Source organism: Aricia agestis, chromosome 1 (genome assembly GCF_905147365.1).
Source record: "Aricia agestis chromosome 1, ilAriAges1.1, whole genome shotgun sequence".
NCBI classification, from domain to species: Eukaryota; Metazoa; Arthropoda; class Insecta; order Lepidoptera; family Lycaenidae; genus Aricia; species Aricia agestis.
In genome coordinates this window covers 10,666,164-10,689,565 of record NC_056406.1, presented here as the reverse complement: position 1 = coordinate 10,689,565, position 23,402 = coordinate 10,666,164, and the positions used below count along the sequence as shown (strand labels likewise).

General features: G+C 38.3%; 1 protein-coding gene across 1 annotated transcript in view; it reads left to right on the top strand.

The window, feature by feature from the left end:
• The window catches only part of LOC121740154 (neural cell adhesion molecule 1-B-like), a 367,043-nt gene that overhangs the window by 178,171 nt on the left and 165,470 nt on the right, over positions 1-23,402 (top strand). Inside the window, exons 4-5 of the mRNA XM_042132808.1 lie at positions 7,022-7,230; positions 14,385-14,498. Of these exons, the coding sequence (XP_041988742.1) occupies positions 7,022-7,230; positions 14,385-14,498 (323 nt within the window). The remainder of the gene's footprint in view (positions 1-7,021; positions 7,231-14,384; positions 14,499-23,402) is intronic.

Sequence of the window (23,402 nt, the reverse complement as noted above, 5' to 3'; positions counted from 1 at the left end):
AAAACATAAGCATATTATCAAATGTATACCTATAAGCATATTGCCAAACCAATCAAAAAATAAATAAATAAAAACTCTGCGCTCAATCGTGTTGGATTTCGATTCTGCCCCGTTTCGTTTAATTATTCGGGCGTCCTGCATGTCACAACAGAAATAGAAAGGTTTAAAGGACATTATTAAAACATTCCAAGCTGGAGTACCGAGCGTGTGAGAGAAACGACAATGCCAACCTTCGAAAACTCATTTAAACGAAATAGAAAAAAAAAAACTGTATTTATTCTAATGCTTAGTTTTTTAGGGACGTGATAAAATACAGAAACGTGACACGGGTGCTTAGTGGGACACGCTGCGTGTGGTGGGTACATATTTGTACATTCTTTTATTGCTGGTACGAATATTATAGGTTTAATTTGTAATATTTTGTTGATATTTTTTACAATATCTATGGACGCTTACACCATGTCAGTCAGGCCCCGTAGTAAAAGTGGAGTATCTGATGGACTTGTGTTACAGGTACCAGACAACGGAAATATGTTTCCTACTTTTATACTGTATATAAAATATATTTATGATTTTTATCATAATATGATACACATATTTAATACGTGACATCCATGACCCAGGAAGTTTGAAAAACTTTTTGTTCCGGAACTTGAACCCGCGACCCCCGGCTTGAGCTACAACGCGCTCACCCACTGAGCCACAGAAGTCGTCATATTACAACAATAAGTTATTAAACGGCATATTAATTTATTTGTTTAGCTATTGCACCGCTTTTCTCGCGGGCTTTGAGCTCGGCAACCAAATAAAAAAAAAACGTAACGAAAAAACCTAACACCCTGGTGTTAGGTTTTTTCGTTACGAATTTCTCAGTTGGTGCGGCGTCACCAGAATAAAAAATGTTATTCAATAGCTTAACCGCGGCAGTCTTTTTTTTGTTTGGGGTTACATAGGTGCGTGTTTAGGGAACTTATGTATTTCGGAGATGGACCTACATAATTTGGTTGTGTTATGTCACCCAGGCGAAACAACGTAAATCCGCCAACTTTTTGTAAATCTATTTCTCACATGGTGCATATTTGTTCATTATCACTGAACCTACTATATAGCTACAAGAGTAATTGTGTTAAACATGAAAATAACGACAGAATTACAAAATAATATCCTGCTTATGACATGTGCAAATTGAAATTATTGTATAGTGCAATAGTAAATCATAAAATCTGCAGGCACAAGTGTTGTTAGGTATTCAGGTGTGAGAGTGCAAATGTTTCCAAAGCCATAAATCGTGATCCGGAAGGCCGGGGCTTGCACGCTGTAAATCATAAAGTATAATCAACAAAAGATATACTATTCTTCGCGATAACTATAAATTTCTTGCTTTGCATTTATTTTCATTGCATTATCGCGCTGAAAATATGTTGCTTACAGAATGTATTGTGCCCTGCATAATACTTTGTAAATTGTGTTAACTGAATTCGGTGAGGAAGAGGAAGTTATTTATGTTTAAGTTTTTCTTTGTTTTCTCATTTTTTTTATCACACCAGCTGAATATATTCTAAGATTTTCCATCTTCAAGTGTTTTCTAAATTTTGTAAATCTAAATGTAAGTTACATATTTTGATTATACTGTACTCAGCGAAACATGGAGGTAACGGTCATTGACTCACTGTCAAAAACTTGTCATTTTCTATATAAGCCGCGATTGACAATGAAGTGTCAGATGTTCCTAGTCCATTGTCAATCGCAGTTTATATAGAAAATTACAAGTTTTTGACAGGGAGTCATTGACCGTTACTATCATGTTTCGCTGAGTACAGTATAGTTAAATAATAAATATGCCTGTTATAATTATGATTTTTAAGTGAAAACTTTTTTAGCGGCGTTGCGCACTTTTTGAAATGGTTAAAAAATTTCAAACTCTTAATATCAGGACACGTAATCTGATCGAAAATGCGTAAGACGGAGGGACATCGGATGCCCTTGCCAAGATTTATAGCTTCTTCATAGAATCGCCGATCAAAATGTATGGAACTGGCATAACTTGAGTCGAATGTCGACTTTTTTATCGAACGCTTATGTCAATATCATAAATTTTGAATGCGAATTCGATAACTTCTTGACTGAAAACTTCTTGGCTAAAGGGCCAGGCTGCCGCCGTTGCATCGTCTGAGACGGTGCATATCGCCCTTTCTTTCTAAGAGATATCATTAGCTTGCTACTAGTCCGTTTTCACTTCAGCCGGCAATCTCGGAGTGTCTGTTGTTTCTCATAATACGAGTATGAAAGGCAGGTAATTATATGTAAAAAATGCGTGTGCAGACTGTACGCGTGTTCTAGTTTAGGAGGCCTCGCATGTAGGTTGAGTGTACTAGTGGCTCCTGGCCTATCCCGAATGCCCACTTGCTGCTTCTGATTACTTGGCATTCAATAAGTTATGGCCGTTGCAGTGAGTTGTGACATGTCGTCGTATCAGTGAATAATAATATTATGTTAATTATGAACTAACAAACTCCTACTGCGTTGCGCCGGAATTTCTTTACCGCTACATTTACTTTCCGGAGTACAAACTATATTAATATTGAGAGATACTTTATGAATTCTTTCTGATGAATCTCGAAATTCGTTCTACGGTTTAAGTGTGGGCAGGTAACATACACGAAGACAGACTTGATCTTTACCCCTTTTTGATCTCATTAAAATCGGATCAACAACCATAATTATTGATCCAATCTAATAATCTATATATTAATACGTGAGCAAAAAACTTTGTATCCCTTTTGATGAAAAATGGGGAAACGTAGGTGAATGAAATTTTGCACAGTTATCTATACTAATATTATAATTGGGAAGAGTTTGTTTGTTTGTTTGAACGCGCTAATCTCAGGAACTACTGGTCCGATTTGAAAAATTCTTTCAGTGTTAAATAGCCCATTTATCAAAAAACGCTATAGGCTGTATTTTATTACGCTAAGACTAATGGGTATATGGACTATGGGATAAATTTGGTATGAAGATACTTTGAGTCCCGAAAAAGAATATATGATACATTTTGTCCCGGAAAAATGTACGGTTACTGCACAATATATTTTTATGATTTGTGCGTAAACTATTCAATCTATTTTGATGGAATTTGGTATGGAGATACTTTGAGTCTCGGGAAAGGACAAGGAATACTGATTTTGTCCCGGAAAATCTACGGTTCCCGCACAATAAACTTTTATGATTATCGCCTAAATTATTTACTTAATCTATTTTGATAAAAGTTGCCATGGATGTGATTATAGATACTAATTTGAATCTGGGACAAGGAATGTTTTTTGTCCCGGAAAAATGTGCGGTTTCCACACAATATACTTTTCTGATTTACGCGTAAACGACTCAATCGATGTACGGGAACAACTATAAACTAAAGTCCACGCGGACGAAGTCGCGGGCAACAGCTAGTAGTTTATATGGTGAAGGAGTGCATCGAGCTAATATTAATTTGAAATTAGGCTTTTATCGTACATTTTTTTAACAAACAAAACATTAAACACACTACAATACCCACACTAGGAAAAATGGCAGATTTTTGAGTGACAAGACAATACATACGAATTTATTTATGGTTGAAGTCTGTTGACAGCGGTTGACAACAAGATGACAATTTTTTTTTTTTAATGAAATAAGGGGGCAAACGAGCAAACAGGTCACCTGATGGAAAGCAACTTCCGTCGCCCATGGACACTCGCAGCATCAGAAGAGCTGCATGTGCGTTGCCGGCCTTTTAAGAGGGAATAGGGTAATAGGGGAGGGTAGGGAAGGGAAGCGAATAGGGGAGGGTAGGAAAGGGAATAGGGGAGGGTAGGGAAGAGAAGGGAATAGGGGAGGGTAGGAAAGGGAATAGGGTAAGGGATTAGGCCTCCGGTAAGCTCACTCACTCGGCGAAACACAGCGCAAGCGCTGTTTCACGCCGGTTTTCTGTGAGAACGTGGTATTTATCCGATCGAGCCGGCCCATTCGTGCCGAAGCATGGCTCTCCCACGTATGGATTGTAAATGGATTATAGTTTTTTTTATTTTATTAGACAATGCTTACACGGCCAGTCTGAGATCAGCTGAGTCCCAGAGCCAAGAGTTTAAAAAAATATATAAGTCGATATTTTTTTTACAAAATATAGGTACTTAGTAGTCCTAATGTCGTTGAAACTAAGGTCGAATTTCGACCATTGGGCGATCTCTGGTTATATAAAATAGCCATACATTTTATGGCTATTCTATCCACAAAATATACCATTCGCTGATATATTATTCAATTGTATTTGTTATGGCAGACGCGCGTCGTGACGGCATTCGACTTGCAAATAAACATTCGACAGGAATCGAAAATTATAAAACGGGAATTTTTTATTTTGCAATACTTTCATTCACAGTCGTATTTGAGCATAAATAAAACTGACGTTGTTATAAAGGTATGAATAAATAAAACCTTTTACATCTTGACTTAACAACTGAAAATAAATCGGAATATTTTTGTAAAATATTTACGATCAGACGTTTCCATTTCCGGTTTTATTGGTTAGCACTTTAGTGTGAATGTCATTGCTAGTAGTTACATAAAATAATAATTATAAATAACTAGATGACGCCCGCAACTCCTTTGCGCCAAAACTCGTTTATCGCGCTGGAACCGTACAATTTTCCGGGACAAAAATAGTCTATGTCCCTCGGGACTCTAAGTATCTCCATGCCAAATTTCAGCAAAATCGGTTCAGAGGTTTGAGCGTGAAGAGGTAACAGGCAGACAGACAGACACACTTTCACATTTATAATATTAGTATGGAAGTATGGATAAGCATTAAAAACTATTTATATGAGCAATTGAAATGTTATTCATAGTAGCACAATATTTTTAGTCACATTTTAGTAGGCATTTCAAATTGTATTTTACATTTAAATATAACTTATTATGATTAATATATATTTTATAAACAAGTAAATTATAATACAATAACGCAATAAGACCAATTAAAAGTTTTTACAGATAGCTAAATTTTGAATAGGTACATTTCATTTGTTCTTAAATTGAAAACAAAATATTTCGCATATATATTTCTAACAATAATTTTGGCTGTAACTTCTAACATTTGAATGTTCCTTGCCTGTTTGTATCAAAATAATCATAATATTAATGAATATTTATTATAATATGAAACATATAAAGTAAAGGTGTTGCTCCATGGGACTGAAATGGTAAATTAAATGTGACATTTTGTTATCCCCAAAGGGTATTCACTATTCAACCTTTGAAAATGTGATATATTGAATAAATAAGATACGCATAATATTTTGTTAAGATTTTGAGTCATAGAATGTTCGGTAAAATCATTTGAATATCAATGCTTTCGAGACGAAAACAAACCATAAAGTTAATATACCTAGCGGAATAGAGAAACAATGGCCTGAGCAAGAGAGATGTCACTATCAGTAACACCGCGTGGTAAAAAGAGACGTGTGATACATGACAGCAGCACTCTTTATACGTCCAGTCTGCACGTGCCGCACGTTGACAATTTAATCTCATAGAATTCATGTTCTATCATGCTTGTATTACGGCCGTTCCCAATATTTGATCTATCTCTGGTTTTGCCCTACTAGAGATAGGAATAGCTCACAATTGACATAAAATATATGTTTCTAATGTCTAATGTGAGCTATTCCTATCTCTAGTAGGGCAAAACCAGAGATAGATCAAATATTGGGAACGGCCGTAAGTGTATACGTACACATATTTTTCACACAGATGAAAACTAATTTCGGTTTCGTTTGACAGCTCGAGATTGTTGCTCTATTCCGCTAGGTATATTAACTTTATGAAACAAACAAGGCGAAGATTATCGAGCATCATTATCTAAGTGGTTTTACTATAATATTATGTTACTAATAAAACATTGATCTTAGCGATACCGAGTTATTAAGAGCACTTAGGTAAAAAACCCACCGAGAACTTTAATTTAATCGCAAAAGCTTACTCGACTGTAACTTTATTAAAATTATCGTTAAGCATAGGATTTTGCAGCGAATCCATTTTACAGAAAAAATGTGAGATTCTGATGAAAAATGAACGTTTTCCATCGCTTTAAGAGGATTAACGTGGGCTCGCTAGTGAAATATTATCAAGATTGTAGCCCTTTTTGATACAATTATTTATGTTTTGTGGATTGCGTAGCCGAAGGGCTTAAAACTGAAGGGTTATATTTGTCTATGTTTGATTAAAGTTTAAAATAATAATATCCGATATGATTTGGGAAATTTAGATTGTTCTGTGCTTCGGGGAATTCGGTCGGCGAGTTTTTAGGAAATTAATACAATACCGGTTGAGCGAGGCTTAGTTTGTTAACTTGTTTCTGGGAGAAATTAAATTTAATGAGTGTAATTTACCCTTCTCATATTGTTCATGTCAACTAAGCAATAAATAGAAAGAATATTCTGTCATCTTATATATAAAATTCTTGTGTCACAATGTTAGGCCGCGTACTCCTCCGAAACGGCTTAAACGATTTTAACCAAATTTTATAATATGTATATAAATAAAAAGTACCCAGTAGCCGATTCTCAGACCCCAGTGGGTCTGAGAATCGGCTACTGGGTACTTTTTATATTGATAAGTGCATTTGTTGAATAAATAATAGTAAATTATTACAACTCGAGATTGACGGCTACCATTGTTTGTGCGACGGGATAGCGATGGACGTTGCCATGGTCACATACGGTACTTATTTAGTCACTTCAATAAAATAATACGGGCGAAATACTTTATATGGCAATGAAACGTTTGCCGGGACAGCTAGTAATAATATAACACTTGTTGATTATAAAACAGGGCATTTTAGTTATTATGTTCCTAGATATATTAGAAATTCTTATAAAACATTTTCTACCGGCATTCATATTCATATTATAAGTGTAAGAAATGGAACCTACTACATATTCTACTAGGAATTAGGATGCTATGTAAACTATTTCTTTTGTCCTTTCAGTTTCGATGTCCGAGGGAAGCATCTCTCTGAGGCGCGCCACTGGTCCGCGCCGGAGGTGTTCGGGCCGCGGGCCCACTTCGTCACCTCCCCCCCGCCCGCGTCGCTGCTGGTGCGAGACGTCAAGCGGCGAGATGAGGGCGTCTATCGCTGCCGGATCGACTTCCGCAACACCCAGACCACTAGCTTCAGATACAACCTCACAGTTGTTGGTGAGTTGAATTTTGGTTCTTATGTTGTTACATAATAATACCTCACCTGGAATCGACCTCTGTGACACCCAGATTCTGCCTCGCTTTGGCGCTGCCTTTCTGATGGTGGGTCGAGTTTCAATATTGGTCACTTTACGCCTGACTTGCAGCGATGGTAAGAAAGTTGACGCTGCGGAAAACATGATAAAACGTTAATTAAGTATTATGAAATATCTTTATCATGACTTCTCCCTGGAAATGTTATAAAAACCTCGACACTTTTGGCACATTTTTTAAAATCATTACTCTGCTTTTAAATCGTATCCACGTACGTAGAAATTATATCCAATATCAGTGATAAGTCACAGTGGTCAGATTTGCTATAGTAACTTATAAGCTTTTTATACCCTTAATATTATAATGCTCAAGATGCTAATAAAAAGCTTACCGTAGGTAGAGCTTATACGCCTTTGGCGCTCTAAAAAACAAAATATGTTTTGTGAAAATATATCTCGCTTTATCCATCGAGCGGGAGTTTCTGTGAGGCCTTGATAAAGTTAAACAATTTCGTTTGAAATAATTAGTCTAGTACGATTCTCGCCGCTATTTGATCACCTAGCTCGTTAGACGTATTGTGATCGATCGCAGAACTTTACCAGAATATTCAATCACTGGAGCTGTCTCTTTTGAGATGCTCCATATTCATTACACGAGCTATGCGGTCGTATTAATTAAATTAGTTAAGTCTGTTTGCGGAATGCCTTGTTGTAGTTATGGGGGCCTTAATATGATTGGTTTAATTCTAGTCGTAATATGAGCCGGCGAGTACTGGGAATTTGGTGGAACTGTCACTTTGGGCTTTTATTAAATTAACATTGTTGAGCGTGTGTTAGAACGCTTATGATAGCTTAGATTTATACGGAGCTCGAATTTTATTTCTACCGTTAATTCGGCTGAACCGTACCACTTTAAATTGTAAATATATGATTGAGTATTTTTAAGTTATTAATAACTAGATGTTCTGCGCGGCTTCGCCCGCGTAATCTAGGAATTGCACGTACATTTTTTCGCAAATAATGGCCTATGTCGCTTTACGTCATCTATTTTTCATGTGTACCAAATAAAATAAAAATAGCTCAAGTAATTCCTAAGTAATAAGCAATTTAATATAATTTGTATTTAATAATATATATAAATAAATTATATATAAAATATAATTTATTCGCTCCAATTAGTCTTAGAGTGATAATTTATAGCCTATAGCCTTTCTCGATAAATGGTCTATCTAACACTGAAATAATTTTTCAAATCGGACCAGTAGATCCTGAGATTAGCGCGTTCAAACAAACAAACTCTTCAGCTTTATAATATTAGTATAGATTCTAGCCGTGCATTGATATATTTAAAACTTTTATTAAAAATATAGAATAAAGTAGTGCTGTTCGAATGCGATATAAACGTCATATAATATGCAGTAGCCAACTAGACTATGTTACTCGTACGATGAAAATAAGCACTCACTTTTCATTTTATAACGTGTCAAGTTGATGCGAGTTGGCTGCGTCCTATAAAGTTAACTTTGTTACAGTTTATGCTCGGCTTGTACATACTATGACCTTATCTAGAAATGCCATGGAAATGCTAATGGCCAGCTCGCACTTGCCCGGGGGTGATAACACGTAATGTCAGACAAATTGGAAACAATACGCAGCCATCATTAGCGAATGAATGTATTGAGCGCAATAATTATGATGCATTATCTAGTTGTTTTATATCAGTGTTAATGTTTTTTCTACCTATTAATAATGTTCTGATAAAATATTATATCTCATAAATCATAATATTTCTGAGAGTATTTCAAATATGAAATCACGAGAACACTCACTAGATAAAAATTTCAAATAAATTGTTTATAACGCATTAAAGATTAAAACGATATGAAGTTATTCTCATACAAGTCACTGCACTTTTTTGCTGATCGCACTCTGACGGATACGTGTTGCCTGAATCTGCCAATCGCCGCGCCACTAGAGATATCCAAGAGCCCTATACTGGTTAAATTTCTCGACCAGCCTCTTCTTTCTAGACTTTTAACTTTCAATATGAATATTAATGTGCCTTTATTATTTTAAGGTTTTAGTTTGTACTACATAATAGTTATATATGGGAAACCTGTTATTGGCTTTATTGTTTGTTAAACGCTCTATGTAATTTTTTTTAAGTATGTAAGCTGTTGGTTTTCATAATAAATAAATAATAAAATAATAAATTATCACCAAAGAAACTATCCTACTATCCTACTTCCTACTATCCTATCCTACTAATGTTATAAAGGCGAAAGTTTGTTGAAAGTTATTTAAAACGATGAAATTGGAATATATTTTATATTTTATGCTTGAGTTTTCTTTCGATAAATCTGCACTTCGCAGCATAGGCCGATGTAAAAACTAATCACTTAAGCTCAGCGCTAGGAACACATTAAAATATTGCCTCGCTCCTCTCGTGCATACCGCCCATAAAATTATACACAATACACGGCTGTTTCAAATATTTATATGACGCAAATAAACACCAAAGCTTTCTTGGCAAGATATTCCGCGCTGGTGGTGGAATAAAAAACGACGACGACGTCACACTGCAGTAAGTTGTTTCAGCCCAAAATTTATAAAGAACGCCGTACTGTATTGTGTTACTTGAGATAAAGTTTACTTACTGTTTCTATGGGGTAATATTAGTAGTTGTTGCTCGTGTGGTTAGTTCATTCTAATTTAAGTTGCGAAAAGTTTATTTTTCTTAAGCCTACATTGATCGTTGGTTGAGACAAAGAAACGCACTGCATGCCACATTTTACGTAGCGTTGACGCGTCATAATATTATACTGCGTGAAAGTTTAATGGTTGTTTTCCCGCAGTAAAATAATTCTATTTCAGTAGTGCAACAGATTTGTGAAGTTTTTTTTATTCAAATCATAAATGAAATTCGGCCGGGTCATAGCCGCTCGCGCCTATCATGCGCCTATCGTTATTATGCCGATGCGATAAGTTAGTTGACAATTGCCATAGTACGACATACAAAATATTTTTAATTTTCAAAAAATAACTTGCATGATTTGATAGTACTACTATTATAGGTAAATCGTTCTGCTGCGGGGAATCAACCACTAAAATTTCACGTCGTACAAGATGGTGACATCACAGCGTGTTTTACACTCTCCTACTAGAAAATTTTCTGCTATAAGATCTCATTGAATCCTTTAAAAGTCTACGATTAAATGCAATTAAGTATTCAGATTGAATCACCTCAATAAAATCCACGTTACTTTATACTTTAACGGCGCAATTACGGTAACTATCCGGAACAATTATGCAGATGTCATCGGCGTGTTTTTGGCAAATCATCGGTAATGAGTGACGTGGCTCCCTCCGGCTTGTAATTACGCCCCGGACATTCCCGCATTAATTGGATCGTCCCTTTGAAACAAAACGTGTTCGATTGCCCGCGCCCGCGCCGCTCCCTTATTGAAACACGATCGCTCAGTTTACTACCGAGCCGTTCAATTCCGTTTGCTTTAAATTCGCTCGTTACGAGACCCGTACTTGGGACGGCTTAACGGTATTCACCTTACGCGCTCTTTGGGTAAGTCGTGAAACTTCACATAAACGAATTATTGATTTTATAGGACGCTTACGAGGGGTTTACTAGCAGTTCGATAGTGCGAACACAAGCTCTTTTGTGAGAGGTATTTTAAATGCGTGTTGCTAAGCCTCGTAGCGGTTTAACTGGCGCTACAATCCTAAAACACGCTTCCTAAGTTTTTTTTTTTTTTAAGTTGAATAAAATACATAATACTATATACACGATGACTTTGTGGCCACCAGTAATGTCCCTTGCCTAGCCTAAAGTTGGCACAATGGTTAAAAATATATAACGTATCATCTAGCCTTTTTACATTTTGATCATAATTTATCTGTCAGAAGTCAGAGTACAGTGTAAACAGAACTAACGAGTACCTAGACCTCAGAACAGGAAAACTAAAATCTGTGACCTAGACCAGAGTAGACAGAATGATAGAGTATGCCGACTTAGAACTGATGTTGAAATTTTTATATTTGACGTATTATGACGAAAATCGTCGCTAGGGTTGTTAAATTGTTACCCACGAATTTAAAACTATGACATATTCGCTGGACGTGTTCCTATTTGGTCGTCTTGTTGTTTGTGTTTTGGCACATGCGATTAAAATTGTCAGAATCCAATTTTGAAATCTTTATTTTAAATATTTAAAAATAAATTATATCAGCCAGCGCGAGGCACATTCCGTTCATAATCCTAGTGAAACCCGACGAATTTGACAGATATTGAAACATGTCCGTTTCTTTGCAGTCGTACTACTTGTAGTTATGTCTATTGTGTCTAGACTGAGTAATGAGTAAGTCAGAAGAGACAGAGATCTCAAAATATATACGTTTGACGTAGTATGACATATCGGTCGGCACGCCCCGCTCAGCATGAAACAATGTCGAAAGTGACACTCGCGCCAAGTCGCGTATAATATTCGTCCATTTGTTTGAAGTCGAGGTACGGTTTAGTTCTTTCTACTCTGCAGAAGTAATAATATCAGATTTAAAAACAAAATAACATTTTAATGATATCAATACAAGTTTTTCACTACTCCCTTAGTAAAGGGCTATATTTTAAACATCATCACTGGCCTCTTCATCAGTTACTGATGATTTAGGTAGGGATCATAATATGGGTGCAGACTGCAAGCTTTAGAGTCCAATTAAAGCAGTGGCAAAGTGTCCTCTCCACTTTTGCACGGCACCTCCTGGTTTCTACCATGCCTGGGACAGAAAAATTTGGATGTATAGGTGTTGCCACTGCCTACACTTCCCTCGCGACCTTACGAGCTTTCTCCACAGGAACGATGAGTCGCTACGTGTGGAGCTGGTTTGGTTGCATGATCTGGCTTTCGCCTTACGGAGATACCGTTCCGGGTTTGTATCAAGTTTTCCTTCTCTGTCTGGTACCTCTGTCGCCTCTTACGACACCTGGTAGGTACTGGAGGAGTAAAATTAGCCGGGCACCGGCATTTATAGAATAGTGCCCCTATTCTCATGCCAGTAATTTTAAACATAAACAGACCATAATTAAAGCCGAATAAAGGGTAAGTTAATTATATAAAAGTTGTTATCAAATTTTGGTTTACTAAGCCGTAGACTATCAAAGATTTCGATTACCGATTGTTATCTTTTTATTAAGCGAGAAAATTTCCATTGGCGAGGCGGCCGTGCTTAAAATTCCGATGCGAATTGAACCAGCGTCCATTACGAAGCTGTTTTGATAAACATCATAACTCTGTTTTGCATTAATTTGGTTACTTCATCAATGGTGAAATTGAATTAAGTACTTTACTGACTTTAAATTATTATGCTTTTATCATGCAATATTTTTTTAACAAATAAAAGATACACACACACATACTACAACACACACACCAGGAGATTTTGATTGACAAACCTATACACACGTACGTAATTGTACTCTTTTATTTATGGTTGAAGTCTGTTGTCAAATTGATTTTTTTTTATTGAATCTTAAATACTGTTAGACAATTATTACACGGCCATAATATATGAGACTGTCGCAGGAAATATGTCAAAAAAATAATAAAGTCAACATTTTGACAATATAATATCAATAGAAAAGCGTTGAATTTGAAACTTATAAGTATTTTTTTTTTATTTGAGGTCGAATTTCGACCATTGGACGTCGGGCGATCTCTAGTTAATATTATTATTTGTTAGACAATTGAACTATTTCAGGAACCAACTTTTATCATGTATTTTTAAGTTTAACCTATAATATCATTTTACTATTTCATTTAATATTTTTTTATGAAAAAACAAACCGATCAAAAACAAACAGTATTTTTATTTTTTCGCATTTCACAAAGGGCTGTAAAAATAACGCACACGTTTTATCCTATCGACATAAAAAATATAAAAGGTTTATGGGCTTTTGACTTTCGGCTGATGAATTCACACTATTTTTATTAACCGTACTCAATGGTCCGGGCGGAATTAGAGGCTAAAGTTAGATTGGACGAGCCCACCGTGTAGAATGTAAAACCCAATTGGGCTTTCAGCTCCAAACGGGACTCGCCGAAATAACCTTCGACCGGTGAATCTGTTCGGAGAAAAATACACCTTGCCACCTTCGACTTAAGGTCTCGCCGGTCAGTCCCGTATCCCGGGATCGGAATAAACTAATGGTAATCGAACCGGGCTGTCGGCAATCACCTGCGTTGTATGGATCTGATTAATTGCATACGGGAGTCTTCCTGCGTATTGTTTATCGCGTCCGCCTTTAATGAGGAACGGCTTGGAGCCACATTAGGGTAATGAATGAATGTCAATTAACATTGATCCCGTAACGGATCGGTTTGATTATCCCGAATGGCACTTTTGTCAAATTAAATACAATTCAAAGCCGAATGTAATTTCGAAATCAATCCATTTTGGTAAAGCGTATTTCGACATTAAATAATTTGTATCTTATGTAAGTTTAAAATAACTTTCTGAACTTATCTTTTCTGTAGTAACCGACACAAAACAGGCAGAACAACGAAGGCGCAAACGAAACTAAACGCAATCTACGACAGCATAAATAGGTGCTTAAGCAATCGCCGTATTTGTAAGTTTGTTTCTGCCAGTGACAACTTAGTTAGAAACTAAAACGCGACCGACTCAGAACTTGCCACAACTTGCGGTTTTATTTTTACAAGTTTTTGTTCCGACCCGCTCTATTTCAGATCCTTTGAACCACCTACGACTTGTTACTGAATTCTTTATCTTTTCGACATCGCATACAACTTTTTTATTCATTTAACGTAATTTCCTCGGAAAAACATTTTCTTCCTCGGCATTAGTGGAATGGCTTTGGACCAAGTCACACAACGTACGTGCAAACTTTTGAGCCTACTTTGTACGGAGAATAGAATAAAAGTTTTATAAGATTGTGCAAACAGTACATCGGCGCAAATAAAAGTATATTCGCTTGTAGCACGAGGCTTTGTTCTTAGAGTTTACTTGTGTAATTCATATTTATGTGCCCATATTTTGTGCTGCCAATGTGATAAGTGTTTTTATTTTACATGTGTATGTTTGTTACAGTACCACCCGAGAAGCCAGTGGTGGTGGACCGGTGGGGCCGAGTCATCAACACCACGACTCTGGGGCCTCACGAGGAGGGCGACGACGTGCTCCTCACGTGCCGGGTTCTTGGAGGTAAGTTTTTGACGTGAAAACTTTTAGCGGCGTTGTTTACTCTTTTGGGATGGGTAAAAAATATTAAGCTGACGTGATCTGATCGAATATGTGTAAAACGGCGAGAATATAGACTACCAGCGTGCCATAGGAGAGGTGTAAGAGAGGTAAGAGTAATATCCCCATTTCTTTCTGCCACGCGCCTACATCATATTGTGCTGCTTCGCTTTGTTTTTACTTTTGCCAGCACTCTCAGAGTGTAACCCGTTGTTTTTATTAAGTAACTTTTGAAAACACATACATTTTAAAAGGCTGATGTAGGCTACTTTGTTTAAATAATATTTTATAACTGTCTAGCATAACATCTAGTAGGTAGCACAGGGGCGGCAAGTTAGTATAGCGAGGACGTCAGTAGTCCATGATGATCGCACGAGGTATGAATAACCCCAACAAAAACATAACCTACGCAATAATGGTGTCCGCTAGTTGAGCGAATTTAATGAATAATTTATCGCGAGCCCAACGAAACAGAAATGTTAATTTATCACTTGATTATACTAGAGTAAACAGGCCTCCCGGCGGACAGGCGGACACTGATTACGCTGGCTATTTCACATTCAAAAACCAATTCACTCTAATTCGGCTAATCTAAATTTCTAATTCTTCATCACCTGAGGCGTATCTTTCAAGCGTAAAGTTATCCTTTCGACGAATCTAATCTATTCGTAGAGAGAGGGTTTCAATGTCAGTCAAACGTGATTCAAAAGTGATTCGAAATTATTCGAGAAACGGTCTCAAATGAGCGTACGGAAATCTCGTTTGAGAATCCGGATGAAAAGTGAAGGACACTTTTTTACAAACATCTTAACATCTCATTAGATCACGGAATTATATCGAACCGACCCCATCCGATCGCGTTATAGTCAACGAGTCGGATCTGATGTGACCGAAAATTTGCATAATCGGCAGATTGATTGAGGCGTCTCTCCCAAAAATTTCCTCAAGAAAATATTCAATGAATGTAGGTAAGGGTGATGTCTTTTTAATGGAACCGAATTAAGGGGCTTTGTCTCGAAAACCATTTACATAAAAGCCGCCAGTTGCTAAACACGTCTAGCATTTGACTTCATTTCTATTGAAGGTTTAATGTGGGTTGGCGTTTTTAGGGTTCCGTACCCAAAGGGTAAAAACGGGACCCTATTACTGAGACTTCGATGTCTGTCCGTCTGTCTGTCTGTCTCCAGGATGTAACACAAGAACCGCTATAGCTAGACTTCTGAAATTTCCACAGATTATGTATTTCTGGTGCCGCTATAACAACAAATACTAAAAACAAAATAAATTTAGTATTTACGGGGGGTTCCCATACAACAAACGTAATTTTTTTGGTCTTTTTGGCTCGTAAACCATAATGGCAACATATGGACACTTAAAATTTTCACAAAATTCTCAATTATGTGTACTTTAATATTAAATAATAAAATTAAAATAAAATAAATAATTAAGGGGGCTCCCATACAAAAAACATATTTTTTCCCTATTTTCGCTCTATAACGGCACGGAACCCTTCGTGCGCGAGGCTGACTCCCACTTGGCTGATTATTCATAAATCGACCAAGAAGAAAATGTAGGCTGAGCAACTTAAGAAATATATTACTAAAAAAGTTGTAACTGAGAAATATTTTCGTTGAAATCAATTTTTAAAAGTTTCGGCAGTTTATTTTAACTCTCTATCTGTACTTCTGGACTAGCGAGGCCCACTTGTGCCTAGCGAGGCTCACTTGTGCCAATTAAGATTAGCAATTACTTACATACTTACTGCCTAATTCTCTGTCTTTTGTCAAAATATTTTGCCTCTTTCTTAATAATTATTATAATATTGATAACTTAATTCTTTTTAACACAAACTGGTGCTATTGGGGCCTAATAGTGTTTTCCCTCCCTTTTAAGAATTAATTTAAGGGAATAGGGTAATAGGGGAGGATGGGAGGGTAGGGAACCTTCCCTACCCAAATAGGGTAAGGGATTGGGCCTCCGGTAAACTCACTACGCGAAACACAGTGCAAGCGCTGTTTCTCGCCTGTTTTCTGTGAGCCCGTGGTATTTGTTCAGTCGAGCCGGCCCATTCGTGCTGAATCATGGCTCTCCCACGTATTAAGTGTGTACTGCAGTGTATATAGATTTTTATTTAATGTACCATCGAGGAAGTTGATTCCTATGCAATTGGGAAATTTTATACGTGGGAGAACCATCCTTCGGCACGAATGTGCCGGCTCGACCGGAGAAATACCACGTTCTCACAGAAAACTGGCGTCAAACAGCGCTTGCGCTGTGTTTCGCTGAGTGAGTGAGTTTACCGGAGGCCCAATCCCCTATCCTATTCCCTTCCCTTCCCTACCCTCCCCTATTCCCTTCCCTTCCCTACCCTCCCCTATTACCCTATTCCCTCTTAAAAGGCCGGCAACGCACCTGCAGCTCCTCTGATGCTGCGAGTGTCCATGGGCGACGGAAGTTGCTTTCCATCAGGTGACCCGTTTGCTCGTTTGCCCCCTTATTTCATAAAAAAAAAATGACAGACCAACATTATTTGGTCGAATATGTCAATTCAATGTTAATTGTGATCTGTCAGCTGGGTTTGACGTAACACAACCAAACTACTTAGGTCCCCGATTTGCATAGGAATCAACTTCTCTGATAGTACATCAAGGGTAATGTCAAATGCATTTGACATTACCCTTGATGTACATTTAGAGTAAAAAATATCAACATACTCAAATTTAAACTAAAGATTTCCGCAAAGTAATGCCTGATTCTATTAACTGTGTACATTTAGGGATTACGAATCATAATAATTAAGTATCTTCAACCAACAGGGTGACAAAATGAAGAAGTACGTAAAACATATAAAAGAAAAACAAAGCTGGATATATTTATCAAAATAATTTGATAAAATTTAGTTTGAGAATACATACATTTTATTTATATGTAAAAACAGAAAAGGCTTAGCAACCGTCACCAACATAGAAAATCACTAAAATGTAACATAATATATTATTTTTCCTTGTACGGTAATTTTGTCAATTGTAGAGGTATGTTACGGCATGCTCGTGTACACCCCCGAGTAGTAGATTATTTATAATCTAATATTATTTTATTATTCATACTCTAGTGTATGTTCGTATATAAAGGTAAATTTTTTAGGGTTCCGTACCCAAAAGGCAAAAACGGGACCCTATTACTGAGACTTCGATGTCTGTCCGTCTGTCCGTCAGTCTGTCTGTCCGTCTGTCCGTCTGTCTGTCTGTCTGTCTGACCGTCTGTCTGTCTGTCTATCTGTCCGTCTGTCTGTCTGTCCGTCTGTCTGTCCGTCTGTCTCCAGGCTGTGTCACAAGAACCGCTATAGCTATACCTCTAAAATTTTCACAAATTGTGTATTTCTGGTGCCGCTATAACAAGAAATTAAACTAAAAACAAAATAAAGTTCATGTCTAACGGGGGCCCCCAGACAATATTTTAAAAGAATAATTTTTCTTCCACTTTTTTTAGTAAAAAGTGGAACCCGTGCGAGTTTCTTACGCCGGTTCTTCTCGCCAGGGTAGTTCCCGAACCGGTGGTAGGCATCAGGTAGACATTCTGAAAAAATTTGATTCAAATTTACTCAGAAATAAAACATTTTTTATTTTATTTTATTTTTATTTTTTAATAAACGTAATTTTTTGGCCTTTTGGCTCGTAATCCATAATGACAACATGTAGACACTTAAAATTTTCACAAAGTCCTTAAATTATATTATGTGTACTTTAATCATTAATAAAAATTTAAAATAAAATAAATAATTAAGGGGGCTCCCATACTAAAAACACATTTTTCCATATTTTCGCTCTATAACAGTGCGGAACCCATCGTGCGCGAGTCTGACTCGCACTTGACCTATTTTTTTACCATAACTAGATGAACCTCGTATAACCGCCGAATATAAAGCATGATACAAATATTCCCCAGGACTTTTACGAATATTTCAAGACTAAAATAAGCTAAATCGGTTTATCCCTTTTAGCGAGACAAATAAAATTGGAAATCCATTTTCTTTATTATAAATAGATATATAAGTATTAAGTCAAAATGTACTGTTATTAGTGATCTACTAAGATCTTTTGTGTACAATGATTCTTCTTGCATAGGCATGTAAGAAGAATCAATTGTACACAAAAGAGCTTAGTAGAATAATAATAATTAACTATTAGGCCGAAGCTTTGAGTGTTATATAATAGCCATGACCTATTTCGCTAGTAATTATGAAAATGCGAAACTAGACCTTTTTGCAATTCAATTCGTCAAGTAAATGGAGCTTTTTATCTTAATGGATGGATGTTGGCTTCTGGAACGCAAAGAGCAAATATTAAAAACGTGTGTGATATAAATACGAAATTCCAGCAGAAATATTATGCTAAACATTGCCTATACGACTACTACTTTGGTATAAATGAAACTAAAGCATTTAGGTTTCATAATTTTGTTATAAATTAAGACATCTTGTAGTCGTTTTTTCTCGTTAACTGCATTTACCTTTTGTTGTGAGGTTGGGACTAAAAATACAACATTCTTTTTTAACATCTGGTAGCAATACGTTTGTTTCTGATATCTATGGTAGCAATGCTCTCATCGTTATAATTCTAGTGAATTTCCTGACTGAAAAAAGGTCGCTAATCATAATACTAGCTAAAAGCCAAGCTTTGTGTGCGCTCGTGTCGTCACACTTTGACTGACTGATGATAACACATTATCTAGATATAAAAAACTTGACTGACTGATATAACACATCTACGTAAAAATATAAATTACTGTTACGTGCTAGGGTTCGAGGATTTGGAGAGAAAGACCTGGTGACTCTCTTGAAGACTTTATTAACACTGCACTAAACACTAGGTCACAACACTTAGCACTAAATCCAAACACTAATCACTAGGTCCAATCACTAAGCACTGTCCTAGGTCGTAGCCAAGTCGCAGGTTTCACTGGTTCACTCACTATTGATCACTTGATGTCGCCTCGAAGATCGCTCAGATTGAACTGACTTACCGGGCCTGCCTGCGGCTCTTTTTATATGGCGAGACGAATTCCAGAAATTTCCCGATTCACGTAAACAAGTAAACAACCGTGGGAAATTTCTAGGAGGCTCGGTATGTACTACAATAAAACTGCCGCCCTTGCGATAAGTGCAGTAAGTTGAATTTAATTTAGACCTTATGGACTCAGTCATAAGGTCTAAATTCAAACAAGCTAACAAATAAAGGGTAAACACGTAAACAAACATTGGACCTTTCTAGAAGGTTCGAGTATGTTACTTGCGCACCACGTGTCCGTATACCATGTACCGTAACACTACTCCCCTCTTAGAGATGCTCGTCCCGAGCATCATTGTTACTGCCATGGTAACGCGCCAGACGGTCTATGTGTACCACTTTGAATGTCCCTCTTGGTTGCTTTTGAATCCTGTAAGTTACATCATTCAATCGGGTAACCACTTTGTATGGGCCGTCCCACTTGGTCTGCAACTTTGGAGATTTGCCTTTTCGGCGAGTTGGGTTATGCAGCCACACCAGTGACCCTTCTTCGAAGCCGCTTGTATTCGATTTCCGGTCGTATCTGGTCTTCATGTTCTCACTTGACTGTAACCCATTTTCCCGAACCATGGCGTGTATATAGCGCATCTTTTCCCTTAAATCGCAGACATAATCTGGTACGGTCTTCGGTTCCTCCGGTGACCCTCCTGTCAAGAGGTCTACTGGTACTCGCAGTTCTCTACCGTAATTGACATACGCCGGGGTAGCTTTTATGCTCTCATGCTCGGCGGTACGGTACGACAGAAGGAAGAGCGGTATATACTTGTCCCAGTCCTTTTGTTTGTCATCTATCAATTTCGCCAAATGCCTCTCAAGGGTCTGGTTAAATCTCTCAACCATTCCATCAGACTGTGGATGGTACGCCGTGGTCCTCGTTTTATGCATTCCCAAAATTCTGCACACTTCCTGGAAGACCTGCGATTCGAAATTCCTGCCCTGATCAGAATGGATTTCCAGAGGCACACCAAACCGAGATATCACTTCTTCGACTAATTTAGAAGCGACTGTTGTAGCTTCTTGGTTTGGTATGGCGAACACTTCGGGCCATTTGGTGAAGTAATCCATGACGACCATAAAATACTTGTTTCCCGATTCCGTCACGGGAAATGGCCCAGCTACGTCAACTGCGATTCGTTCCCACGGTGCGCCAACGTTATACAAGCGCAGGCTCCCACGGCTCCTTGTCTGTGGTCCCTTCACTGCAGCGCAAGTAGTGCATTTGCGGCACCAATCCTGTACATCGTCTCGACAATGTAACCAGTAGAATCGTTCTCGCACTTTTGTTAACGTCCTCTTTACTCCTAGATGACCTCCTGATACGCCATCATGCATTTCACGGAGAACATCCGGTACTCTCGTTCTTGGGACAACTATCTGAAGATGGAACTCTCTGCCGTTGGTCTTCTCCCATTTCCGGTAGAGTATTCCGTTTTGAAGTATCAGGCTGTCCCATTGCGCCCAGTACGCCTTAGTGACAGCGCCAGTGGGTGCAACCTCACTCCAGATTGGTTTTTCATCACCCCGTTTCTTCGATGTGATGATGTGCCGAAGGTCGTCATCTGTTTCTTGAGCCTCCCTCATAGCATCATTCTCCCATGGGCCCAAAGGACTTGTTTTCGTTAACTTTAATGTTACTTCATTAGATTCCTGCTTAACACAATGTTTGCAGTCTTCCGGACACGGCCTTCGCGAAAGTGCGTCGGCATTCCCATGTGCCTTTCCGCTGCGGTGTTCCGTCTTGAAGTCATACTCCTGGAGTTGTTCAATCCATCGAGCTACTTGGCCTTCTGGGTTCTTGAATTGTAGTAGCCACTTCAAGGCTGCGTGATCAGTTCGCAGTAAAAACTGTCTGCCGATGAGATACTTGCTGAAATGTTGTAGCTTCTTTACGACAGCCAAGAGTTCTCTTCTTGTCACACAGTAGTTTCTCTCTGGCTTAGATAAAGATTTGCTGAAATATGCAATTACAACTTCTCTTTCACCCTGTTTTTGAGACAACACCCCTCCAATGGCCGTGTTGCTTGCGTCCGTGTCGACTATAAACTGACCTTCAGGTTGTGGATACCCCAGGATTGGTGTTTCACACAGATGTTTCTTTAGTTTCTGAAAAGAATCTTCGGAAGTCTCGTCCCAAATAAACTGTCGTTTATCTTCTGTCAGCCGATGTAATGGCTTGGCTATCTCTGAGAATCCCTTAACAAAACGCCTGTAGTAGGAGCATAGGCCAAGAAATGCCGCCCGCACTTCGGTTTTGTTCTTAGGGGTTGGCCAATTTTGGACTGCTTCTAGTTTCTCCGGGTCCGTCTGAATTCCATCACTGGAGATAACATGGCCGAGATAGTTCACCTTACTCCTGAATAAACGACACTTTTTCGGATTCAACTTTAACTTGGCCCCTCTATTTTGGCGAAAACTCGTTCTAAGTTTCGCAAATGGTCCTCGAAGTCGCGGCCAACAATGATGACGTCATCCAAGTAGACTAAGCAAGCCTCTCCAACTAAGCCATGCCACTACACACTCCATGAGTCGCTCAAATGTGGCAGGTGCGTTGCACAATCCAAAGGCCATGACGTTAAACTGCCATAGACCTTTACCGGTGGAGAACGCTGTCTTCTCCTTGTCTTTTGGATGAATTTCCACCTGCCAGTATCCAGATTTCAGGTCCAGGGTCGAGAACCATTTCATGCCACTCAAGGTATCCAGAGTGTCGTCGATTCGAGGTAATGGATAGCTGTCCTTCTTAGTGACATCATTGAGACGTCTGTAGTCCACACAAAATCTTGTGCTGCCATCTTTCTTCTTCACTAATACAACTGGTGAGCACCACGGACTTGCAGACGGTTCAATTATCTTATTCCTTCTCATGTCCTCCAAAAGGCCTTCAACTTCTTTTTCCTTTGCAATGGGTATCCGTCTTGCTCGTTGACGAATTGGGTTCTCGCTTCCGGTATCTATCCTGTGCTGAACCATCGACGTTCTTCCAAGGTCGCCTTCCTGACTGGAGAAGATATTCGCGTGGCGTTGTAAAAACTTCTTAGCTTTCATGCTCTGCGAATAAGTCAAATTACTCTTGCAGTCATCGAGTAGCTCAGTCACTATTCCATAGTTGCTGGTGTTTGCTGAGTCTGAGCCTGTGATCGAATTACACTTTCTCATCCAGACAACTTCCTCGCACTTTCCAATGACATCACCTTTGTTCAAGCAGAACTCGCGATCACCAAGATTCAAAACTCTGACCACAGCGTTACTGCTTCCACTAACAAGGGTTCTTGCCGTCATCAATTTATGCGCTGATGTCTTGGTAGGTGTGTCTTCGATTAACACGCATCTGTTTGACTTCTTCTTTCCAGCTGGCGGTAGTTTCACCAGCACCCGAGCTTCCGCACGTCCAGGTATTATGACTTTCTTTACACATTCAACTTTCCCGCAGGCGCCTCCAAGGATGAAAATTTCTTCTTCACCACACTTGAAAACTCCGTCAGCGACATTAATTCTGCAGTTATGCTTCTTCATGAAATCCAAACCCAAGATGCAATCATCCATAATCTCAGCTACGATAACGTCATGAGGGTATGAGGATCCCCCTACATTAATCGTAACTGACATTTCTCCCAGGACGGGTATTGGCTGACCGGAGGCAGTAAGGAGCCGACATTTAATTCTCCTCTCGTGTCTTCTTGCGGCTTTTACCAGATTTGGGTTCACTATCGTTCTAGAGGCTCCTGTGTCTAGAGTCATTTTGCAATCCGTCCTGTTAATAGTCCCCTGAATCACAAGACTGTTCCCGCTGCATGCTTGGGAG